Raw genomic sequence first — 25,688 nt, 5'->3', positions numbered from 1 at the left:
AAATAGGAATCAATTTCAGGAATTCTATTACGCTGTTGTCATATAGAGGCTAGTTGAAAACAATGTGGGACAGGTAACATTTTCAGTTCCACAACAATCCTGTTTTAATGTGTTATGTATCTGAATATACATGTGTTAGTCCACACTGTTTTGTAGTGTCCAGTACTGGTTGACCACACTGATATGCAGTATCCTGTACTGCAGGGCCAACACAGAGACTTACCAAAGTTTATTTAAAAACGTTTGTTTTTGTGGTGTGTAAATATATACATATATGTATATATACATACTTGTGTTACTTAAAATTACCAGATTTATTTCTAAAAAGGCGGACAGATACAGATTTGTAGTAGCAATATTGGGTCAGACACCCTGTTGAGGTGCTCTGAAGAATGTCGTCCTTTATTGTTTTAAGATTGGAGCTGCCTTCTAGTGATGCTGTGATGACTATTAAACTGTAGTAAATTACAGAGCCATCAGAATATATGCTGACCTCTAGTGGTGCTGTGATGACTATAAAACTGTAGTAAATTACAGAGCCATCAGAATGTATGCTGCCCTCTAGTGGTGCTGTGATGACTATTAAACTGTAGTAAATTACAGAGCCATCAGAATATATGCTGCCCTCTAGTGGTGCTGTGATGACTATTAAACTTTAGTAAATTACAGAGCCATCAGAATATATGCTGCCATCTAGTGATGCTGTGATGACTATTAAACTGTAGTAAATTACAGAGCCGTCAGAATATATGCTGCCCTCTAGTGGTGCTGTGATGACTATTAAACTTTAGTAAATTACAGAGCCATCAGAATATATGCTGCCCTCTAGTGGTGCTGTGATGACTATTAAACTTTAGTAAATTACAGAGCCATCAGAATATATGCTGCCCTCTAGTGGTGCTGTGATGACTATTAAACTTTAGTAAATTACAGAGCTGTCAGAATATATGCTGCCCTCTAGTGGTGCTGTGATGACTATTAAACTTTAGTAAATTACAGAGCCGTCAGAATATATGCTGCCATCTAGTGGTACTGTGATGACTATTAAACTGTAGTAAATTACAGTAAATTAAATGTAATTCCTTTTTCTTTTAATTTTACTATGTACAGCAGAGATATTTAAATCTTAACCTACGAGGTCTGGAACCTCCATGTTTTCTGTTCTACCTCATCATTAATTGCACCCAACAGGAGTCCCAGGTCTAAACATGTTCCTGATTAAAGGGTTGCAATGAGCAAATTGAGTGAAACTGAGTGAAACTATCCATATTTGAATCACTTAAACTTAACCACGTTGTTTAGCCTTACAGCTTTTATAGCTTCCTATGTTTTTATTTTGTTGTTGTTTTGATATTTTAATTTTTGTATTTGTTTTTATTCTATTGTATTTTTTTTTATTATTATCTTTCTTTGTCAAGCACATTGAATTGCTTCTATGTAGGAATTGTGCTGTATAAATAAACTTGCTTGTTTGCTTGATAGTTTGGGTTTGCCAAAAGGGTGAGGTTTTATGTAGTTATAATAATCATCCATTTATTCTGTTTTGTTCTTACAACAACAAAGAAATCAATGATATGTGATAAAAGAAACGCAACCAAAACTGTTCCAAAATGAATCATGCTGAGTAAGGTTAGCATGGTTAAGCATTTAGTCACTCCACTCTGACACATGAAACCTGAAGGCATTTTAGTGGTTCTTTGTCTCAGCCTATGGGGGGCGGTGTACGCACTTCAAGGATCATTTCTGAGAAACACATATCCTGTACAATAATTGATCATGAATTAGAATATGAGATATGACTATTTGGTTCCTACGTTAACAGAGAGTTTTTTTCACTGAAATATCCAATTCCTTTACTTGCAATACTTCTGCACATGCTTCATTGAAGTTAAGATACATTTCGGGAGTTTCCAGTATTTTGCTTATTTATAAAGTGAAATTAAAGTGAAACTTCCAATGCAGACCAAAGCTGTAGTGTTTACTAACAACATGGTTTAGATATACTTGTATGTGTTTGGGGATTTTAATTAAACTATAAGTCAACCCCTTTTAAACTGGAGTAGAGGACATGAAGATCAATAAATATCACGGGAGATTTATATTTCATCTTTCAAACTGAACACAACACAAATGAGGAGTATGAGAGGTGTTTGTATGAAACACTCTTGGAATTAAAACTTCTGGAGAAAAGGGTAAAGTAATATACAGTGGGGAGAACAAGTATTTGATACACTGCCGATTTTGCAGGTTTTCCTACTTACAAAGCATGTAGAAGTCTGTGATTTTTATCATAGGTACACTTCAACTGTGAGAGACGGAATCTAAAACAAAAATCCAGAAAATCACATTGTATGATTTTTACATAATTAATTTGCATTTTATTGCATGACATAAGTATTTGATACATCAAAAAAGCAGAATTTAATATTTGGTACAGAAACCTTTGTTTGCAATTACAGATATCATACGTTTCTTGTATTTCTTGACCAGGTTTGCACACACTGCAGCAGGGATTTTGGCCCACTCCTCCATACAGACCTTCTCCTGATCCTTCAGTTTTCGGGGCTGTCGCTGGGCAATACGGACTTTCAGCTGTCTCCAAAGAATTTCTATTGGGTTCAGGTCTGGAGATTGGCAAGCCCACTTCAGGACCTTGAAATGCTACTTACGGAGCCACTCCTTAGTTGCCCTGGCTGTGTGTTTCGGGTCGTTGTCATACTGGAAGACCCAGCCACGACCCATCTTCAATGCTCTTACGAGGGAAGGAGGTTGTTGGCCAAGATCCGTCTGAAGTTTGCCAATGACCATCTGGATGATACAGTTTTTTTGGTCTAAACTCCACTCACCGTATTTGGAGGAAGAAGAAGGATGAGTACAACCCCAAGAACACCATCCCAACTGTGAAACATGGAGGTGGAAACATATTTCATTGGGGATGCTTTTCTGCAAAGGGGACAGGACGACTGCACCGTATTGACGGGAGGATGGATGGGGCCATGTATCACGAGATCTTGGCCAACAACCTCCTTCCCTCAGTAAGAGCATTGAAGATGGGTCGTGGCTGGGTCTTCCAGTATGACATGACCCGAAACACACAGCCAGGGCAACTAAGGAGTGGCTCCGTAAGAAGCATCTCAAGGTCCTGAAGTGGCCAAGCCAATCTCCAGACCTGAACCCAATAGAAAATCTTTGGAGGGAGCTGAAAGTCTGTATTGCCCAGCGACAGCCCTGAAACCTGAAGGATCTGGAGAAGGTCTGTATGGAGGACTGGGCGAAAATCTCTGCTGCAGTGTGTGCAAACCTGGTCAAGAACTACAGGAAACGTATGATATCTGTAATTGCAAACAAAGGTTTCTGTACCAAATATTAAATTTGGCTATTTTGATGTATCAAATACTTATGTCATGCAATCAAATTAATTACTTAAAAACCATACAATGTGATTTTCTGGATTTTTTGTTTTAGATTCCGCCACTCACAGTTGAAGAGTACCTATGATAAAAATAACTGACTTCTACATGATTTGTAAGTGTGAAAATCTGCAAAATCGGCAGTGTATCAAAAACTTGTTCTCGCCACTCTATTGTTGGGACCTCCTTGAAATGAGGAAAGGGAAAGAAAATCTGATTAGTGTATTTTATATAGTCAGGGGCATATAAGAAGGATGAGTGTGTTTTAATATCTATATGTATAACTTGTAGTGTTGAGTCTATAAGACTGATGAGTGTATTGTATATAATCAGGAAGATATAGAACTGATGAATATTTTGTATATAATCCGGAGGACATAGGACTGATGAGTATATTGTATATAATCAGGAGGATATAGGACTGATCAGTATATTGTATATAATCAGGAGGATATAGGACTGATCAGTATATTGTATATAATTAGGAGGATATAGGACTGATGAGTGTATTGGTTATTGTCAGGGTGATATAGGACTGATGAGTATATTATATATAATCAGGAGGATATAGGACTGATGAGTGTATGGTATATAGTCAGGAGGATATAGGACTGATGAGTGTATTGGTTATTGTCAGGAGGATATAGGACTGATGAGTATATTATATATAATCAGGAGAATATAGGACTGATGAGTATATTGTATCTCTCTTGTTCATGCATTCACGTCATGCATTTATGACACAAAGAACACATCTGATAGTCATACTATACTTGAAAACATTTTAGATGTTTTTTGTTATGTACTGTTATCAACATGTAGTCTGAATATGTGGGAATCTCATTTTGTCTTCTCATCATCGTGGCAGAACACTTTCCAGGCCAAATAGACATTGAGCTCGTAAGAAACGGTTTTATTTGAAGTGACCTTGTTTCAGTTGTTATGAATACAGATGTAGAGGGGCCATTGGGAAGAGACAGTTGAGGGGTTAAGGAACATGTCCCATTGTTGATAAGTCACAATAACATGGATTTAATGTAACGGATCTGTGTAGGTCTAGGTTGACATCATTAAGGGCATCAGTAGCTCAGGCCGGGCCTGATAGGTTCTGACCCGCTGGTTTCTCCTGGTTTCCTGGGATCTAGTGCTCACTCTCTATATTATGTCATGAGTGTCTTCTCTTTGGAATCCCATTTGTTTCTATCTGTGACCAGCTGGCTTCTTTTCTGCTGCGTTGCCTGACGATGAGCGAACATTTGTGTTTAAATTTTAAGTTTCCCTGAACGTATATCGAGTTACAGGTCACGATCAATATAGGTTGTCTGTTACAGGGTTAATAGGGTGTGTGAGATAGGGTCGTTCCTGTGTGTGTGTGTGTGTGTGTGTGTGTGTGTGAAAAAGGGGTGTGCCTTTGTGTTTTTTGCGCTTACATGGGCGACATGGTGAATATAATGAGGGAATGCTTTGTCTCGTGTTACATTCCTCTGTTAGTTTAGAATAGTACATCCCTGGCCCCAGTCTTGTTCTAATTGGTTTAGAAGCCAGAACACCCTGTAGCAGGCTTGTTGTTTTCTGGAAGTAACTGGAAGCCTCATACAGCTGTTCCTGTTGAAGTGCAGATGAGGGCCCAAGGCAATAAGATTTATTTTTTATTAGAAACTAAGTTACTATATGTATTATCAGCCAGATTGATACCTTTGAGAGGGCATATGCCGACGCTTCCCTTAAGCCCATTTAAAACAATGGTAACAACAGCTTATAATATTTATGGCAATGTTTATTGTTAAAAGGGTAGGCCTACATTAAATTATATTCCATTATGTATTTCTGATGTTTTGGGGAAAAACAGGTCTCATTAATACAGATTTTTTTTAAAATAAAAAGGGATAGTGAGTTGTTCGATTACGGATGTCGACATTGCTATAGAATTTCTCCTGATTCATCATAATGTCACGCAATGTCATCAGCTCCTCCCGCTTCTTAAATTCCACTCTTTGTGTTTACACATCCGGGTTTCCCAGCTCGCAGTCCATCCCCCATCAAAAGCCATTTTGGACACAGATCACTAACATGCATGTAAACCCCGACCTCACGACGCAACGGGTAGCTTAGCTTACTATAGCTTTCTCTAACATAGAAAAAACACAAACTTTCATTAGCTATAGTAGATTTTAATCGGGAGCCAGCTATCGGGAATGCTGGACTATTCGCACACGGGTTGGTTACACTGTCGGTGTTCTTCCCTGACCTCGTCCTGAAACATTGTTGCCCAGTTGGGGATCGAGGCTACTGACCAACACGCTGTGGTTGGATGGACCCGAGAGGCCTTTGGTCATTGCTGTGATGATGGAATGATTGTTTGACGAACTCCGGTTTAAATGTTTGCTACGGGTGAAGAAAGAGAGAGTCTTCCCTGTCTTATATTGAAAAGAAAACATCATGGCGTTTTCCTGGTTAACTTGTTCTCTTCTACTGGGAACTTTGTGTGCAGGTAAGCGATCGACGCATCCGTGGTAACGTTATGTTTTTGAACAGACGGCAAAAGTTGCTGACCCGAAATTCATGTGCAAGATTTGCGGTACGCTTTGATTTTTTTTGTGATGTAGATAACATGATTGAAAACAGCAATCCTAGGATAATCCACGTAGGCTTGTCTCCTTGTTTATTACGTGATAAACTGACTTGCAACAGTAGCCCAGCCCAGTTAGTTTGTATTCCCCTTTATCGTAGTCAGGTCACGTGTTGTAACGTTAAACGTCCTTTCACCGGGATCTTTCCTGCTGTAACTAGAATAAGTCAAGCGGTTGAAGTCTTGGTGGATGTGGAGACGTACCATCACATAGCTTGGTTTTGATGCGGCGCTGCCGCGTCACGGATTGTAGCCTACGTACGGCAATGAGTGTCTTTGTTGATACCGAGACGTGATCACTGAGTAACGACAGTATCAACACAAACCCAAATAAAACAGACTGCTACATTTCCGGTCCGTTTTGTTTTGATGTTGTAACACTATTGGAAATGTGGTCTTTGATGTTCGTAGAGATCCTGATAAATTATGTGACTGTGATAGTAGGCTATTTGCATTATGCAAATTGCATCTGTCGCTGTGTCACGTTGAAGTCGAACGCATAAGTTAATGTAGCTGTATATACTCGGCTACAGCTCTGTTTCAGAGCCTGATGTATTGGCAAACACCTCAACAAGCGTGTATCAGAATGCTCATAACACACACACACCCACAACATGACACACACGCCACAGCATCGTGACAGCCACTAGTAAAGTATTCACTGGTCTAGTGTATTAGGATGTTTACAATAACACACTGCCACAAGGAATTGAACATGGACTGTGACTACATCTGCTGTCAGAATCAGTGTTAAATCATTTCTGACAGGAGAGATGCTGTCAGAGAAACACAAAGTTGTCAGTTTTCTTCAAAAGAAATTCAGGACAGAACAATGAATGTTTAATATAGGCCCTGACTTCTCTACTGACAGTGGTGTTGAGGTACAGACTTCTCTACTGACAGTGGTGTTATGGTACAGACTTCTCTACTGACAGTGGTGTTATGGTACAGACTTCTCTACTGACAGTGGTGTTGAGGTACAGACTTCTCTACTGACAGTGGTGTTGAGGTACAGACTTCTCTACTGACAGTGGTGTTGAGGTACAGACTTCTCTACTGACAGTGGTGTTGAGGTACAGACTTCTCTACTGACAGTGGTGTTACAGTGTGACAGTGGTACTGACCGTAGCATTAGTCTGTAGAATTGTCTGCTGAACACTGTTATCATGTGCACAATTGCAGATTCTCTCATCATGTGACCACCTATCAGCAATGACATGAGGGATCTTTCAACATGGGACCATCTGTAATAGTCATTACATAGGCTGGTGTTAGCCTAGCGCCGTTAGGTTTTTGCTTTCTGTCAGACTATATATGTTTGATGTGACTATTTTCTTAATCCCACAGTAAAATTGACAGTTACAAACATATTTTAAAATGTGTCCTGTTAGATGTGGCTTCAAATGTAACTTCTTCATTAAGTGAATTAGACCACTAGAATCCATAGACCTGAACCTTAACGGACATTGTACATTTTAGGTGTTGTTTAAAATATAATCAACTATAGTTCTCAAATTTAGTGTTTTTTACTTCATTTTGGTGAATGCCTAAAAGACAACCTTTTCTGACTCTATTCAAAAGTAAGAAGTAATTAATCTGGTTTAAAGGGACATTTGTGTTTGTGACAGAATGGCCACTTTGTTGTTGTTTGTACTTCATATTGTTCCTTTAAGCCGCAGCCTGTTATTACAGCACCCTATTCCCTATGTGGTGTACTGTTTTGACACCCTATTCCCTATGTAGTGTACTGTTTTGACACCCTATTCCCTATGTAGTGTACTGTTTTGACACCCTATTCCCTATATAGTGTACTGTTTTGACACCCTATTCCCTATGTAGTGTACTGTTTTGACACCCTATTCCCTATATAGTGTACTGTTTTGACACCCTATTCCCTATGTAGTGTACTGTTTTGACACCCTATTCCCTATGTAGTGTACTGTTTTGACACCCTATTCCCTATATAGTGTACTGTTTTGACACCCTATTCCCTATGTAGTGTACTGTTTTGACACCCTATTCCCTATGTAGTGTACTGTTTTGACACCCTATTCCCTATGTAGTGTACTGTTTTGACACCCTATTCCCTATGTAGTGTACTGTTTTTAAACATGGTTTGGGTGTCTTCATCCAACGTAACAGGGTGGTGATAGTGACATCTTTACAGGAAATCAATAAGCTACGTGCGATAGGAAATTCACATTTTGTTTTCGGCTTTTGTCCTGGTGAACAAAAACCAGTTGCGCTTCAACCCCAGATTGCCGTTGATGTAAAAACGGCTTTATTAAATCCATTTAATTGATCCGGTCTCGGGTCATTGACTTGCTGCTAAATGTGGGATGTTGTGATGGACCTATCGTGGATTAGGAACTTTCAGATATCAGCAATGGGAGAGATTATTTAAATCTGTCTTTAGTTTCAGAGATGGAGATTATTTCAACTAGTTGTTCCTATCAACAATGGGGGAGTTATTTAAAATGGATAAAAATCAGGTATGGAGGAGATTATATCAGTCAATCAACTTTTATACTGCTCTTGTTTTTAGTTGACCCTGCTACAGGGAGTGATGCGAAATAGTTTTTGTGATGGCCAGAATTGCATATGTCTCTTTAATTTTTGTCTAGCAGACAGAATCCAACAAAGAGAGTGTTTGTAGTCTCAACAATAGGACATTTAGGAGGGGGGTGATGTCCTGCTTAAAGTGAGTCAACGTTAGTGACAACATGCCTGACTAATGACCCAGTCCTGTAGCGCATCCGGTGATGGCGCCGTTTATCTGGTTAAACCTGGTTAATATTGACTGTAAGTAGGGAGTCTCCTGGTGGTTTATGATGTTTTTTGTCTACCTTTTTCAAAACTGCACCTTCCCATTCAGATAATTGCATTACAATTCATTTCCTGCAGGCCTGACTGAATTTAGTTTCAGAAAATGGAGTCAAACCGCAGGGACCATTTTCTCCAATACATATCTTAAGACTAAATGTGCTCAATGGAGAGTTTCTATTGACAGCAGGGGCTGTGACCAGCATGATTTTATGTTCTGGACCAATGTGTATATATAGACAAAAACCTTTTCAAACATTTTATTTGACATGTGACATTTATTTAAACAATGTATATATTGCTCATTAAATACATCCACCATCCACTCTGACAGGGTAACTGTGTGGTCAGGCTACCTCTCTGATAGGGTAACTGTGTGGTCAGGCTACCTCTCTGATAGGGTAACTGTGTGGTCAGGCTACCTCTCTGATAGGGTAACTGTGTGGTCAGGCTACCTCTCTGATAGGGTAACTGTGTGGTCAGGCTACCTCTCTGATAGGGTAACTGTGTGGTCAGGCTACCTCTCTGACAGGGTAACTGTGTGGTCAGGCTACCTCTCTGACAGGGTAACTGTGTGGTCAGGCTACCTCTCTGACAGGGTAACTGTGTGGTCAGGCTACCTCTCTGACAGGGTAACTGTGTGGTCAGGCTACCTCTCTGACAGGGTAACTGTGTGGTCAGGCTACCTCTCTGACAGGGTAACTGTGTGGTCAGGCTACCTCTCTGACAGGGTAACTGTGTGGTCAGGCTACCTCTCTGACAGGGTAACTGTGTGGTCAGGCTACCTCTCTGACAGGGTAACTGTGTGGTCAGGCTACCTCTCTGATAGAGTAACCAGCCTTTCTCTCTGTAGGATGGGGCCATGGGGACGTGGAGACCAGGGAGTGTGTGTACTACAATGATAACTGGCGTACGGAGCGAACCAACCAGAGTGGCCTGGAGAGGTGTGAGGGGGAGAAGGAGAAAAGACTGCACTGCTACGCCTCCTGGCTCAACATCTCTGGAACCATCAAACTGGTGAAGAAAGGCTGCTGGCTGGACGACTTCAACTGCTATGACAGGTACTGAACACTTCTCACCCACTGCTATGACAGGTACTGAACACTACTCACCCACTGCTATGACAGGTACTGAACACTACTCACCCACTGCTATGACAGGTAGCAGCAAGCAAGTTAATTTATATAGCACAATTCATACATCGAAGCAATTCAATGTGCTTTACAAAGAAAAATATATGAAAGTACAATAACATAAAAACAAATACTCAAATGAAAACATCAAAGTAAATGAATGCATCATAATAATAAAAAATACAATAAGAAAACGTATAAAGATTACAAATGGGATAAAAACATAGGAAGCTATAAGGCTAAACCGTGTGGTTAAGTTTAAGTGCTCATTTCTAGCCATGTCAGAAGAGAAGCGTTTGGGGCACGTCTAAGATCTTCTGGTAGTTTATTCCTGTTGTGTACAGCATAAGTGCTAAATGCAGCTTTTCCATGTTTAGTTTGGACTCTGGGCTCTACTAGCTGCCCGGTGTTCATGGATCTAAGAGCCCTGCTCGGTGTATATTCTGCAAACAAATCAGAAATGCATTCAGGTCCTAAACCATTCAGAGATTTATAAACTAAAAGCACCTCTTTGAAATCTATTCTGTAACTAACTGGAAGCCAATGCAAAGATTTAAGAACCGGAGTGATGTGCTCTGTTCTCTTGGTCCTGGTTAACATTCTAGAAGCAGCATTCTAAACAAATCTTAACAGGAGTCCAGTTAAGACGCCATTACAGTAGTCAACCCTACTAGAGATAAAAGCATGGATGAGCTTCTCTTGGTCTTTTTGGGACACCAGGCCTTTGATTCTGGCTATATTTTTTAGATGATAGAATGCTGTTTTGGTGACTGCTTCGATATGACAGTTAAATGTGAGGTCTGAGTCTATCAGAACACCAAGATTACGCACTTGATCCCTGGTTTTAAGGGCCAGAGAATCCAGCTCTTTACTAATACTTGTTCTTTTATTTTTGTTGCCAAACACAAGAATCTCTGTTTTATCTTGGTTTAATTGTAGACAATTTTGGTTCATCCAGGTATTTATGTGCTCTATACAGTGACACAGAGTCTATTGAGCTGTTGTCATATGGTTCGAGAGCCATATAAATATCATCGGCATAGTTGTGGTAGTTAATGTTGTTTTGTAGAATTTGGTCCAGAGGTAGCATATAGAGATTGAACAGAAGCGGTCTGAGAACTGATCCCTGTGGAACTCCGTATGTCATAGCCATCCTAACAGATTCATGATTACCAATGGTGACAAAGTAACTCCGCCCATTTAGATAAGATCTGAACCAATCAAGGACTGTCCTGGAGATTCCTACACAATTTTTCAGCCCATCTATAAGTGTTCTATGATCTACAGTGTCAAATGCTGCGCTGAGATCTAATAGAACCAGAACTGTTATTTTATCAGAATCAGTATTCAGCCATATATCAATTAGAACTTTAATCAGGGCCGTTTCAGTACTGTGGTGTGGTCTGAAACCTGACTGAAATTTGTCTAAGAGACCGCTTGAGGTCACAAAATTGCTAAATTGATTGAAGACAACCTTCTCAATGATCTTGGCTATAAAAGGGAGATTTGTTCATTATAGATGCATCCAGTGTTCTCTTTTTTTAATAGGGGCTTAATGGCAGCTGTTTTAGAGACATTGGGAAAATGCCTGATTGCAGAGAGCTATTTACTATTTGCCATTGTTATAGAGTTAAAAATTGTTTGAAAAAAGTCTGATGGCAGTGTGTCGACAGTGAGTGGATGCTTTTAGTTTCTTCTAGGGATTTTTCATCAATTGTATTAAAATGCGACATAACCATGTTATTTCTTGGTGGTCGTGGTGACGGTACAGAGTCCTTGTTAGACTGTGTACTTCTGATGTTCCGTCTAATACTTTTTTCACTATAGAATCACACATTCATTACATTTCACAGTGGACATGAGTTCTGATGCTATCTTTACTGGGTTTGTAAGCTTGTCGACCATGACAAATAAAGTGCGGGTATTGTTGATATTCTTGTTGTCCATTCCTGATAAATGTTGCTGTCTGGCCATGCGTAACTCATTGTTGAAGCTACCAAGGCTTTGTTTATAGATATCATAGTGGATTTGAAGTTTGGTTTTCCTCCACTTACATTCTGCTTTCCTACATTCTCTTTTCAGGGTTCTTACCATCATGGTGGTTCTCCATGGTGTTTTCTGTTTGCTCATAGTTTTCTTTACCTTTACCGGTGCAACACGATCCATGACATTCAATATTTTAGCATACAAATTATCCAGGAGTACATCAACTGACTCAGCACTTATTGTTGGAGAGATAGCTATGGCTTCCATAAACTGAGCATTGGTACTCTCATGAATGTACCTATTCTTAACAGAAACAGAGTTCACTGGAACATTTGGGGTGATAAGTGAATCAAAAAAGACACCGAAATGATCAGACAGGGCCAAGTCTTTAACCATGACAGAGGGAATATCCAGACCTTTAGAGAGAACCAGATCTAGAATGTGGCCTTGAGTGTGTGTACACTCTTTCACATGTTGAATGAGATCAAAAGTGTCAAGTAGTGCAAAAAGTTATTTGGCATTATTGTCCGTACTATTATCTATGTGGATGTTAAAATACCCTGTAATAATAAACAAGTTATGATCAACTGATATAACAGAGAATAGTTCAGCAAAATCATCAATAAAATATGCAGAATATCATGGAGGTCTGTAAATGGTTAAAAACTGAATTTTGGGGGTGCCCTTCAATGTAAAACAGAGGTATTCAAAAGAAATAAAATTACCTAGTGTCTTTGAATAGGGCAACCACTCCTCCTTTTCTACCATTTCCAAACGTATTCCTAAAGCTACATTGTTCGGGTGCCGTCTCGTTAAGAATTGCAGAACTACAATCTTCTGTTAGCCACATTTCAGTGAGAAACATTAAATCTAGGTTGTAGGATATTATAATGTCATTTACCAAGAATGATTTGTTGGTGAGAGATCTGATATTAAGTAAAGCCAGCTTAATAGATATAATAGGGGTTCCTGGACTAGTGGGTTGACATGTTACAGATAACAGATTAGACAAGTTTACTTTATGGGTTGCATGCTCACGGTTCCTTCTATTTCTAATCAACACAGGGACAGAGATACTGGGTCCTAGCTTGTACTTAAAACAGTGGGCATTGCTATTTTCACAATAGCAGGGACCCGAAGCACATCACTGAGATGAGCTCTGCTCTCTTTGGTTAGAACTAGCTCCCTGATTGGGGAGTGTGGGGGAGGGGGGAGGGGGAGAGGGGGAGGGGGATAGGATGGGTGTGATTGAGGTGGACAGGGTGAGTGTGGTGAAGGCGGGGGTGGGAGTTGTTGTGCCCCCATTTGGGACAACTTCTGGAAGCATTGGGTGATTTTAGTTAGAGGGTCAGGAGGGGGGGGGGGTGAATACTCTGCCTATGAGTTCTGTCCTTCATGCTTATCTTGTTTGGAAATGGAATACCAAGAGCATGACGTAGGTTGGCACCAAGCAGCCGGCATCCCATGATGTTTGGATGAACCCTATCAGATCTAAAGCGGTCAAAATATTGAAATTGTCAATAAACCTTATCCCGTGGTTGAGGCATGCCAATGTCTGCCATGTATTCAGCCCAAAGGAGTCTGCTAAAAGATTCAATTCCTTTCCTCAAGGTTGGAATGAGGCCTGAGATGAAAACATATTGTTGAAAATTGTTTATTTTCTCCAGGATGCATAGGAAAATAATTTTTCAGGATGTCAGAGACAGTTTTCCTTTGTAGAATGTCAAAAGACCCAGTGTGGATAATAATCTGCATGTTGCTTGGATGTTTAGAGAGAATAACTGGCAACATTTCTGTCAGCTCTATGACCCATGTGTCAGCCATGGTTAGGTTTTCAGTCTTTGCCAATCTGATATGCTTGGTTATGTCGTCCCCAATCAAAGTAGTATCTGGCTTATCAGATGTGCAGTTAGCAAAGTTTCTTCTTTCCCTCGTCCTATCAGTAGTTTTAGGGCTATTTCTTAGATTTTGGTTAGCCATAATGCTAGTGTTGTGGTTAGCTTCCTTAGGTTCATTTACACACATTTTGTTCTGAGTCAGTGGATCGTACCTGTTTTGCAGTGAGTTTAGGTAGTTTATTGAGGGTTAGTGCTCTCCTATTTGATTTCTTGTTGGATTTGCCTCTGTGGCTCACGACATCAGACCAAGTCAGTGTTGGAGTTGATTCCTTCGGTCTAACCCCGGTGTTGTGCCAGTAAGATGTGTCATTGGGAAAGGTTGGTCTGGGGAAGCCTCTGTGGTTAATCCAGTGGCATTAGCACATGTCCAAGGGAGAGTGTCAGCCAGGTCCGTGACAGAGTGGTCTAGATTTGAAGTAAGCCCTTGTATACCAATCTGTGTCTGTCCGTTAGCATTTGGTAGCTCAACCCCTAGAGTAGCTGCTACAGAGTCAATGAATACTTCACTCTCACATATTTCAAGCTGTGTTATCGTCTTATTCAGCCGTTCGCTCTGAAATTGCTCTGATCTGTTCACCAGTTTTGACAGTGTTCTATCAAATATAGGGAAATCTTTAGAACTATATAGCCTTAGGTTAGCCTGTTGTGCTATGTTAGCATTAGCATTTGTTGACTCACCTGCGGGACAAGACCCACAGTCCGACCGGAGGAGCGCTCTGGTGACTAAATCTTCTAAGCGGTTGATCCGTTCCTCCAATAGCTGTCTTAGCTCCTCCATCATAAAACATCACTCAAAAATACAAAAGAACTTTGCTGAGGTCCTCTTTTAAAAGATAATTGTAAAAATATGATTAAAACAAATATAGAACAAAAATGAAACAAAGGTAAAAGATGAAAAGAAAATGTAAAAGTAAGAAAAGAAAGGAAGGCTGGCAAAAGGCAGGAAGCAGGAGAGTTGCGTCTAACACACGGAGCAGGTTCACACTGAACACTACTGAACAGGTACTGAACACTACTCACCAACTGCTATGACAGGTACTGAACACTATTTGAACACCCACGTTAGGTACTTGACACTCCTGGTTAATAATGTGTTATTATGCTTCAAATCATCCGTAAACAACAGTGAGGTTCTAATGCTGTTCCTCATGTAAGAGTTCTTACAGTAGTAGATACTCTTTAGTGTTCATAACGTGTGTGTGTGTGTCATCAGGCAGGAGTGTGTGTCCATGGAAGAGAACCCCCAGGTGTTTTTCTGCTGCTGTGAGGGGAACTACTGCAATGAGCGGTTCACACACCTGCCAGACCTCGTTGCCATCGGCAACCGGGGTGAGTGGACGTCATCTTTCACGTTGTTTTGTTTTCGTTTTGAAATTCCACTGAACATTTGCAACGGAGATCCACTTAAAAATAGAAAAAACAAACATTCAGACCGGGTCTCCTGACGTCCGGCACGACCTCTTCTCCCCCCTTCCCACAGTAAAGATCCGCCTCCCTCCCAGAGGACTGTCCCTGGTGAATGTCCTGGTGTACAGCCTGCTCCCTCTCTGTGTCCTGTCCCTGGGTCTGGTTCTGGCCCTGTGGATGTACCGACGCCGCAAGCCTCCCTATGGACACGTGGACCTCGGCGAGGTGAGACCGCTTCATCGGACCGGTGCCGGCTTCTCGGCAGCTCGGATAGAAGACGTACGCGATGTGGCTCGGACGTGTCTCTGGGCATTCTTTAAGGCACAGAGTCGTCTACACGCGTACGATTTCTGTCTGCGATGTTGTGGTGTAACATTGTCTCTCTATTAGGATCCGACTAAATGGTAACCAGGAAATTCTGCTTTCTCCCCTTGTTTGTCTGTGTGCCAGGACCCGGCGGTGACCCCTCCCTCCCCCATGGTGGGGCTGAAGCCTCTGCAGTTACTGGAGGTGAAGGCCAGGGGGCGCTTCGGCTGTGTGTGGAAGGCCCAGCTGCTGAGTGAATACGTCGCTGTGAAGATCTTCCCGATTCAGGTGAGATGGGGATTTTGACGGAATAGCGGGGGACACCATCCCAGTGTTTAGAAATGCGTTCTTGTGTTCGTATACCGAGTACATGAGGCAACCGCTGTTCTTCCGTGGGGTTTTCAAACCTGAGAACGTAACCTTGGCCTGAGCGTGTGTAGCTTCACGGGCGTTCTGTGGCGAATCTGGAAGGTCAGGGAAAACCAAGTGTCCCGGGCCCAGTGGATTTGGCCCTGGTGGTGGGAGGAAGTCACTGCTGCTCCCTGCTTTGATCACCCGGTTTACGGGCCAGGTTTACGGGCCAGGTTTACGGGCCAGGTTTACACAAGCATGTTTGAAACCCATTTTGCGGGCTCTCCGTTGTCCACTACTAGACAGTATCCCGTACGTACTCTTGGAAGAACATAAGTACTCGTTTTGGAACCCAGCCCATGTTCCCTCTGCAGAATACTAGCTGGTGGCTACCTTGGATACAATCCTGCTTGGTGATTTCTTCACATTTTAAGGTTGTTTTGTTTGTCGCCACAACATGGATATATCTGCAAGCCTGCTCTGTTACAGTGTGTGTTTGTGTATAAATAATGCCATTATAAACTCTAATGTGTGTGTGTGTGTGTGTGTGTGCGTGTGTGTAGGATAAGCAGTCGTGGCAGAACGAGAGGGACATCTTCATGACTCCTGGTATGAAACATGAGAATCTCCTGCGCTACATCGCCGCGGAGAAACACGGCAGCAACCTGGAGGCGGAGCTCTGGCTGATCATGGAGTTCCACGAGCGGGTGAGTGATGTCACTGACCCATCAATGAGAACGGGTCCATGTGGTGCTTCTAATCCGTAGTGAAATCCTTGTTGATCTCAACGACGTGTGTGTGTGTGTGTGTGTGTGTGTGTGTGTGTGTTGGTTGTCTTGACAGGGTTCCTTGACTGACTACCTTAAGGGAAGTACTGTGACCTGGTCAGAGTTGTGCCACATTGCTGAGACTATGTCCCGTGGTTTGGCTTACCTTCACGAAGACACAGCCATTTCTAAGGGCGAAGGTCCCAAACCCACTATTGCACACAGGTAACATCAAGTGACCTAAGTGGATATGGCACCAGTTAAGATTAACATTACAGCTGTCTGCATGTTGAACTGTGTTTTCGTATCTGGGTCTTCGGGACACGATACCATTGCTGGAAACATGTTCAGAGCTGGGCTGTCTGTGAATGACCATTGACTGCCTTCGTAAGAAAATTCTGAATTTTTCTGGAAAAAGTGCCGGGCAGAGCTCTTGATTTTGAACCCAAAACATTAGTTCTTGGTGAATGTGTGGAAATCCTACTGATCTGGATACGGGTCATGTTTTGCAGGGACTTTAAGAGCAAGAATGTGATGTTGAGGGATGATCTGGCCGCGGTGATCGGAGACTTTGGTCTGGCGGTCCGCTTTGAGCCTGGGAAACCACCGGGAGACACCCACGGACAGGTAAACACACACGCACACACACTTGACATGTTGCTGTCCTTTCAAGGGGAATTTTGGCCACACAAGTGGTCTATTAAAACCAACACACACACTTTACTGATATGCCCCCCCCCACAGGTTGGTACGTGGCGTTACATGGCTCCGGAGGTCCTGGAGGGGGCGATAAACTTCCAGAGAGACTCGTTCCTGAGGATAGACATGTACGGCGTGGGCCTGGTACTGTGGGAGCTGGTTTCGCGATGCACCGATGGAGATGGTGAGAGCTGCGTGCTCCCTGGAGAACTGCGGGGTGGGCCCCTCGGCCTCATTTCAGCCATTCCTCAAACAAACTCTTGTCTCAAGGTGCTGTGGGGGAGTACATGCTGCCGTTTGAGGAGGAGATCGGCCTGCACCCGTCCCTGGAAGACCTGCAGGAGGTGGTGGTCCACAAGAAGATGAGGCCCGTCTTGAAGGACGCCTGGCTCAAACACCCGGTGAGGAACACCGACGTGACACATTAGGAACATTCACTGGAACAGGATCTAGTTTACAACATGGCATTCCTCTAGAATACAGTGGACGGGATGTGGTCAACTCAGGCACCTTGTTCATAACACGGGGAAGAACGTTCCTGTAACGTATCTGTAACATTGTATTTGGTCATGTGTTTACGGTTTGATTTAGGACAGTAATTACCTCAGGAAAGAGGGGGTGCGTCTCTTAATGTGTGTGTGTGTGTGTGTGTGTGTGTGTGTACAGGGCTTGTCTCAGGTGTGTGAGACTATAGAGGAGTGTTGGGACCACGACGCAGAGGCTCGTCTCTCCGCCGGCTGTGTGGAAGAACGCATCTCCCAGATCGCCAGGACAACCGCCGGCACTACCTCAGACTGTCCGGTCTCCACAGTAACGTCGGTCGCTGACGACGACGACGACGACCTACCTCCCAAAGAATCCAGCAACTAAGTCCTCCGTTACAAAGGCGTCACCACGCAGTGACATCACCACGCAGTGACATCACCACGCAGTGACATCACCACGCAGTGACATCACCACGCAGTGACATCACCACGCAGTGACATCACCACGTGGAGACGTGTGCTCCTGGCATATGTCAAAGACTCACCTGATCTCAGTGATTTTATTTTTATTTTTTATTATTCTTTTTTTTTAAACCAACTTGAATGCAGCTGCTAAGTTAATTAACGTGATAACGGTATAATTGTTTTTAGATGTATTTTGTTGTTTTTGTTGCTACCTGTGATTTGTCATTACGGATCAAGTCAATTCCTCTGGTACATCAGCCTGCAGGAGTTCTCAAGGGTGGGAGAAATAAGCTCTGCTGTGGATCTCTGAGAAACATCCATGTGATAAGTTCTCGTGTTGGACCATCTGGTCAGTCAATACCTCATGCTGTCTATGGTTGTCATAATTACCTCAGTCATTTCTCTGTCGTCCGGTCAAGATGGCCGCCCGCCAGACAAAACCAACCATACTCCATACCTCGGACTATACTATATACACACACGACACAACCTGGATGACACACACACACACACGACCACATTACAATACACACAATAAGACTAATCTCAGAGGAACCTTGAGACTGTTAAACATATTTATCTTTGTTGGGTGATGAAGCTTCTCTCTTCATTACACAGTCTGTTGTCCGTCTTTGTTTGGGAGTACACCACATTGTCACTGACTGACGGCTGAAGAGCAGAGAAGCGCGACAGGTTGGGGCGTCCCGGCACTGGCAGAATGTTAGCAACGGACAAATGAACTTGCAAAATAGTGTTGACATGTATTTTAACTTCTACCTCTCAGGATTGTTTTATACACGTGTAGAGATGACACGTTATCTATTTTGGACAATATAGTATTTTCTTTTTTTTTTGTCTTTTTTTTTTTATAATACACAGATTTACCACTTTGCCAACACCAGTCATTGCAACGTTGAGTTACCAATTTCTTATGTTAACTATGTGTCTGTATTCGGGTGTTTTGGGGAGTAGGCTAAGAGATTGACAGGCGTTGGGTTTCTCACAAGTATTTGTTTTTATTCTCTGTCGCTAGACTCGGCCACACGCTAGTAAAAGAAGTCTCCGATTTACCAGTGTTTCTTTTTGGAAACACTTGTCTGACTCGTGCGCCTCTGTTTCAGTTACCTCAGCAACCCATATGTCATATAGAAAAGACTAAACTCAGTGGTTGCCTTTCTTTCCATGCCCTTCCAGGCTAGCCCTACCAGGCTAGCCCGGTCCTAGATCTGTTGGTATGGTTTTGCCATCTTTTGAGATAATACAAAGACATCTGGAGCCAGGTTCATTAGGCAAATACTAACGCACCCCAACATAACAGTGAATGTCTGAACAATGCTGCTGTAGTCATGCCGTGATGGAGGTCAGTTCTATTTTAGGTCCGGTCAGTTCGGGGCGAAAACCGTACCCCACCTTCACATTATAAAAGTTTTAAATACAAACGTTTTAAAATGTTTTGAAAACTAAATGTAATTGTACTTTTTAGGATTGGCTGCACATAATCTGGAACTGACCCCAGATGGCTTTGACTTCTCAAGGATAGTCAACCATGAATAGATTCCACTTGTCAACTGGTCTCAGTTTTGTGATTTTAACTCTCTGAATCATGCTAATGATAATGATCTTATTCTATGTTAGTCCTCAACTTTTTACCAGTCCTGATCTCCACAACCTTCTCTGACAAGTACACACATATACCTCAGGCTTTTATACAGATTAATGTCTGTTTTATCATATTCTTATGTTTTAGTAGGCGTGTTGCAATGCAAGTTTTACCTCTTTTACGTACCGTAGATGTTCCTAGTTGTTGACCAGGTTTGTAATGAAGGTGTTGATGTTGTTGTTCACCCCTACAGAAAAGGCAGTATTCTGTTTATCTGGCCTAATTGTTTTTGTTTTGATGATTATGTACACACAGTTGCCGAACACTGATTTTACACCGTACCTGACCGGGGGCATTGTTACTGTTTTTAGTTTCAAGCGACTGTGAACTTTTCTTTCTCAAATGTTTAATGAGAATCCTCTGTATCGAGGATTACGTCTGTTTATATATAGCCTATATATATATATTCTGTTTTCTATAGAATTTTTGAAGGTTGTTTTGTTACTGATTATTATTATTATGCATTCTGTGGGTATGAGCGCCTCGGCATCGAGAGCTATGTAGCTAGCGATTTTATTTCACCCTCAAATTCATACTAGACCCTTGCGAAGATCTCGACAAATAGGACTGGTGTAAGCAGTAAATTCTGACGTGTAATACAGAAGCCTTCTACCAAATCCAAGCCTCTCGGGGACTCCAATAGTGACCTGGGCTGTCTGGGCGGGGTAGATTATTGGTGATGTCACTATTGACCCCATCCATTAACGCTACATTCCGTGCGACCAGTTCTATTTGACTAAGATTTTCATCTCCGTGGACAACATTTTCCCGCTCGCCTCCGCCACATTGTCACTTGAGAACTGACTAAAGGTGTGTTCGACAACAACAGTCCGATCGGGATGCGAGAATGACGGTTGAGGTTACAGTCACTAGGGGTGCAAACCAGGTGAAACGGGGGGACCTGTATGAACATTTGAAACACTAATTTCCATTGCAATACATTGCTCTTATGAATAGCTTACACCCCTGGAGGAAAACCGTAATGTTGAAAACGTGCCCTGACATACGGCTTCAGATTTTTTATTCGTCTTAACATTTCAAACCGCACTTCAAACAACTGTTGCTTTTGACTTGCCACTGTAAGAGCCATTACCATAATATGTACCGACGATGGGTTAAAGCAATATAATCAGTATTTAGCAATAGTCTCCTTTCAGGGTTTTCTTCGTGATCTCCGTAATCTGTGAAAACTAATGTCTGATGTTTTGGCCTGCTGTGTATGGTAATGTTGTATTATCAAGTTTCAGTGGCCACTTAACGCTGGTGGACCAATACAGGACATTCTTTTTATCCAATCGAAATATCTGATCTAGTAAGGCAAGCGACCACTTGGTGAAAGGTCAGAAAGCTGCCTTGGTAAATGTAGCCAATGCGGATGCTGTCTAAGGCCGAGATTCGACGTGATCGCGCCACTCTTGCCATGCTCATATTCCCAGAGACCACATTTGCGGCGGAAAGTGGTACAGGTCAACTCAAACCAAAATCACCTTTATTTGGCAAGTGCTATAAACTGGATTTTGCACCGATCATACTGAATCCCGGCCTTACAGTGCATACACTGTTCCTGGACATCAATCAAGTACCTCGTTAAGCGTTATGTAGTGAATACTACCAAACCGAATATCATCTTGGATTAGTAGCCTACCAATTATACACGTGTATATTATAATATTGGAAAGTGTCCAGGCTCCAGAGAGCTGGTTCTTTACGTTAGCCAGCTAATTCAGTCACAATTAAATGTCACTTGATATATGTGTTTTATTTAGAAAACGTGAATATTGTTTGTTGATTCGTGTTCACTCCAACGCTATTTCTTGAGAAGAGGAAGATGTTTTTGGACAGCTTTCTGGAACCGACCTGATGAGCCCAGCTCGTGCGTGTGTGTACGGACATTGTTTTGTCTCTGCTCCAGTAATACAATTCTCAAAACAATACATCTTTTTATATATTGAAATAAAAATAATTACTGATTATTACTTTTTTAAGGGTGTTGCGTTTTGTTTTCATTCAAGTTCAAACTGCGATATGCAGTTCGTTAGTGTGTTACAAATAATGGCAAGTAGGGGGCGGTCTTTCTTGGGGCTTCCCGAACTGCAGACCTCGATGGCTGAAGGCACAGTTCTATGAAGGTATAACATGCATTTTCTATAATAATGGTAAAAATATGTATTTGTTCCCTCTTCTTATAAATATAGTCCCGGTATTGGGGATGATTGAGTTCCCTTACCTTGTTCAAATGGCATAGTGGTTAGCTATTCAACTATTTTCTAAAGAAACAGACCAGCCGTGGAGTGAATCGGGTCGTTCTTTTCATTATAGGTACTGCACGTCTATTAGCTGGTCATCTTCAACATAGCGTAGTGGTTAGAGACGTGGACGGTCACATTGGCACCTGGGTTTCGATCCTCGCCACCAAAATAAATTCTACTCTACACATGTTCGGCTTAGTGGCACAGTGGTTAAAGACCCTGCCTGACACATCAGAGACCCTGGTTTAATCCAATATGGGTAGGCAACACCCAACATCCCTTCTAATTGTGGCTTGGCCAGATTGGATCAGATTTGCAATGGTCTGTTGCAGGTCTCACTTGAGACTATGGCCTCAAGCCGATTCTCCCTGTTGAAATAAAGACGCATGCACCTTGTGCCCTTTTGCTAAAAGGCAGATACATAACCAAAGAGCCCCTGTTGAAATAAAGACACACACACCTTGTGCCTTTTTGGTAATAGGCAGATACATAACCAAAGAGCCCCTGTTGAAATAAAGACACACACACCTTGTGCCTTTTTGGTAATAGGCAGATACATAACCAAAGAGCCCCTGTTGAAATAAAGACACACACACACACCTTGTGCCTTTTTGGTAATAGGCAGATACATAACCAAAGAGCCCCTGTTGAAATAAAGACACACACACCTTGTGCCTTTTTGGTAATAGGCAGATACATAACCAAAGAGCCCCTGTTGAAATAAAGACACACACACCTTGTGCCTTTTTGGTAATAGGCAGATACATAACCAAAGAGCCAGGGGAACGAATGGATGGAGTTCCTTCCACATAAGGTAACATTGGTTTTGACATGCAGCTCAGACAGTTTTTCACTGAAGGATGTTGCTCATAAGGAAGTTCTGAAACATCCTGTATACTTGTTTTTAATTGTTATAACACACCTTTACAAACTTGAACAGAACAATAACATAATTGAGGGGGATCAACACAAGGACAATGTAAAGGACTTCTGTTGACAAAGGATGCTTCCCTTCCCTAAAGCCTCAAGAAGCAAGCAACAAAAAGGTTTGAAACTGGTTGGTTTTGTCGCTTGGCAATTAAGGCCAAAGCAATTGTGTTAGTAACACATTTCAATTCATTTATCTGAGACCTGAACTCAATACCCATTTCAAACTTGCTAGAATACATTTCTTTTTAAAAAAAAAATAAATGTGTCGCAAAAGATCTGACCCAAAAAGTAAAACGCAGTGATACAAATCTCTGACCATAAAAGTCAAACAGAGATAAAAGTTATATTTAGAATGTATTACGTGATGTTTAAAGTTTTTGTGGACCCCAAGAAATGTATGAAAATGTAAACGTGTAAAATGTAAATGTAAAATGCACGGAAAGACTCTCTTTGTGAAGGCTTGTGTGAATGTGTGTAGGTGTGTATTGTTATCAGGGTCAGATAATGAACAGTCCAGCTGAACTCTGACCCTCCTGGGTTTCTGTCTGATTATGAATAGGGATGTCTGGCCCCAATTGGGACCTTGCCACATATTTATTACCGGAACAATCCACACTCCACCAATTATTATTTGGTGGCTACAATACACACCTATAATAATAATGACAACTTACCATGCTGCAAGCAAAGTGTTAGCAGGTGGATTCATGCAACAGAGCTAGGGGAGCAATGGCTAGCATTCCTGTTTGATGCATTTTTGTAGTGAGACTGGGGTGCAGGACGCAAGAAGAGATATTCCCATTTGCTCACATCCATTGCACAAACGGATATGCAGCCTACTAACGCGTTTTTAGGCTGTTGTTAAACTAGTGTTAAGTTAACACGATTCACAACATGAATGCCAACCCTCCAATGATATACTGTATTTAAAAGATGCCCGTGAAGAGCTCAGGTCAAGTCAACAGCCAATACATTTACTGGTAAACAATAAATGCGTGATAGTAACGCGATCATGTCAGCTCCCGCTAAAGTCAAACACTTGGTGGATGGCGCCGAGGCACAAAAATGAAATATACATTAACGGTGAAAAACAAATTAAGGGGGGTTAAGTATTTTAATTTAATCACAAGCGTTAACGCGTTAACTTTGACATCTCTAGTTTTTAATTTATTATCCTGTAGGATCAAATCAAAGACATGTACTTACCCTCTTCCATAGGGACTGTGACATTCTGCGTATTAGTCGAAAAGTTTGATCGGAGGTGCCAGTTGACAAATGTTGGGGTATGGGCTTGATAATCCATCTTCTACCTAACGTCATGCTGTATGATCCCATGAGGGGAGCATATGTCAGGTCTCCATCTTCTACCTAACATGAGCTGGAACATCCCAGGAGGGGAGCAGATGTCAGGTCTCCATCTTCTACCACATATCAGCTGTATGATCCCAGGAGGGGAGCAGATGTCAGGTCTCCATCTTCTACCACATATCAGCTGTATGATCCCAGGAGGGGAGCAGATTTCAGGTCCCTATCTTCTACCACATATCAACTGTATGATCCCAGGAGGGGCGCAGATTTCAGGTCCCTATCTTCTACCACATATCAGCTGTATGATCCCAGGAGGGGCGCAGATGTCAGGTCTCCATCTTCTACCACATATCAGCTGTATGATCCCAGGAGGGGAGCAGATTTCAGGTCTCCATCTTCTACCACATATCAGCTGTATGATCCCAGGAGGGGAGCAGATGTCAGGTCTCCATCTTCTACCACATATCAGCTGTATGATCCCAGGAGGGGAGCAGATTTCAGGTCCCTATCTTCTACCACATATCAGCTGTATGATCCCAGGAGGGTAGCATGTGTCAAAGAATGATCGGAAACGTTCTTAATGTTTTCATGTTCATGTTACCAGAAAGCATGAATAGCACCTATAATATATAAACTGGAGCCCTCTGCTGGAAGTCTCACCAAATCACAGGAGTCTTGACCCAGCTAAGAGGAGGCAGAGGGGATGTTTCCACACCTAATCAGGAAGGGTCCTTAGTGTTTTGAATCGAATTAACGTTGGTATGCTCACATGTTTATGTAGCTCCAGTTGGCCTGGTTTATTGACAATGATCCATTTCAGATGGAAATATTTCATATGCACTTGAATAAATACACCAATGGGAATAAATAAATTACATGGGAGCAACAGGAAATTCTTCACATTCTTCTTCAGTTGTTCATGGTTAGTCTTTCATTCCTGCGTCTGGTTTGGTGGGCATATGTCCCTTTATATTTTCCTGTTATTTATAATTTCCATTAGTAATGTACAGTCTCATGAGGTTGTAGAACAGAGGAAAAATATTTTTCAGGAAAACTAAAACAGCTCAAAATACCAAACCATAAATGTGTATAAGATAGACTACAGTAATTTCTTTCATTTATTTGTGTTGTGTATTAGAAATATTTTTCTCCTGTCGTGGAAATGACCACAATCCACCTTTC

At 41.8% G+C, this 25,688-nt stretch overlaps 1 protein-coding gene across 3 annotated transcripts; it reads left to right on the top strand.

Moving 5' to 3' along the window:
* Positions 1-5,460: 5,460 nt before the first annotated feature.
* LOC105030502 (activin receptor type-2B) lies at positions 5,461-21,993 on the top strand. 3 transcript variants are annotated; one of them, XM_034291517.1, is made up of 12 exons: positions 5,461-5,901; positions 9,716-9,923; positions 15,093-15,208; positions 15,360-15,511; positions 15,737-15,880; positions 16,507-16,650; positions 16,787-16,935; positions 17,223-17,337; positions 17,455-17,593; positions 17,680-17,810; positions 18,076-18,313; positions 18,362-21,993. In XM_034291517.1, the coding sequence occupies exons 1-11, from the start codon at positions 5,850-5,852 to the stop codon at positions 18,277-18,279; spliced, it is 1,554 nt and encodes a 517-aa protein (XP_034147408.1). In that variant the 5' UTR covers positions 5,461-5,849; the 3' UTR covers positions 18,280-18,313; positions 18,362-21,993. The 3 variants fall into 3 exon arrangements, with proteins under 3 accessions (XP_034147408.1, XP_010902698.1, XP_019901164.1); XM_010904396.4 differs by having other exon boundaries at positions 18,076-21,993; XM_020045605.3 differs by lacking the exons at positions 5,461-5,901; positions 9,716-9,923 and adding an exon at positions 14,906-14,914 and having other exon boundaries at positions 18,076-21,993.
* Positions 21,994-25,688: the final 3,695 nt, after the last annotated feature.

The sequence above is a fragment of the Esox lucius genome, chromosome 3 (genome assembly GCF_011004845.1).
Source record: "Esox lucius isolate fEsoLuc1 chromosome 3, fEsoLuc1.pri, whole genome shotgun sequence".
Taxonomy (NCBI): Eukaryota; Metazoa; Chordata; class Actinopteri; order Esociformes; family Esocidae; genus Esox; species Esox lucius.
The sequence above is the reverse complement of the archived record's forward strand: the minus strand, read 5'-3'. Positions and strand labels throughout refer to the sequence as shown.

Excerpts from the sequence above, each read along its gene's own strand:
- LOC105030502 (XM_034291517.1), top strand. The coding sequence starts at position 5,850 with ATGGCGTTTTCCTGGTTAACTTGTTCTCTTCTACTGGGAACTTTGTGT. Across the intron at positions 16,651-16,786 it reads TCATGGAGTTCCACGAGCGG|GGTTCCTTGACTGACTACCT; the intron begins GTGAGTGATGTC and ends TTGTCTTGACAG. Across the intron at positions 17,594-17,679 it reads GCGATGCACCGATGGAGATG|GTGCTGTGGGGGAGTACATG; the intron begins GTGAGAGCTGCG and ends TCTTGTCTCAAG.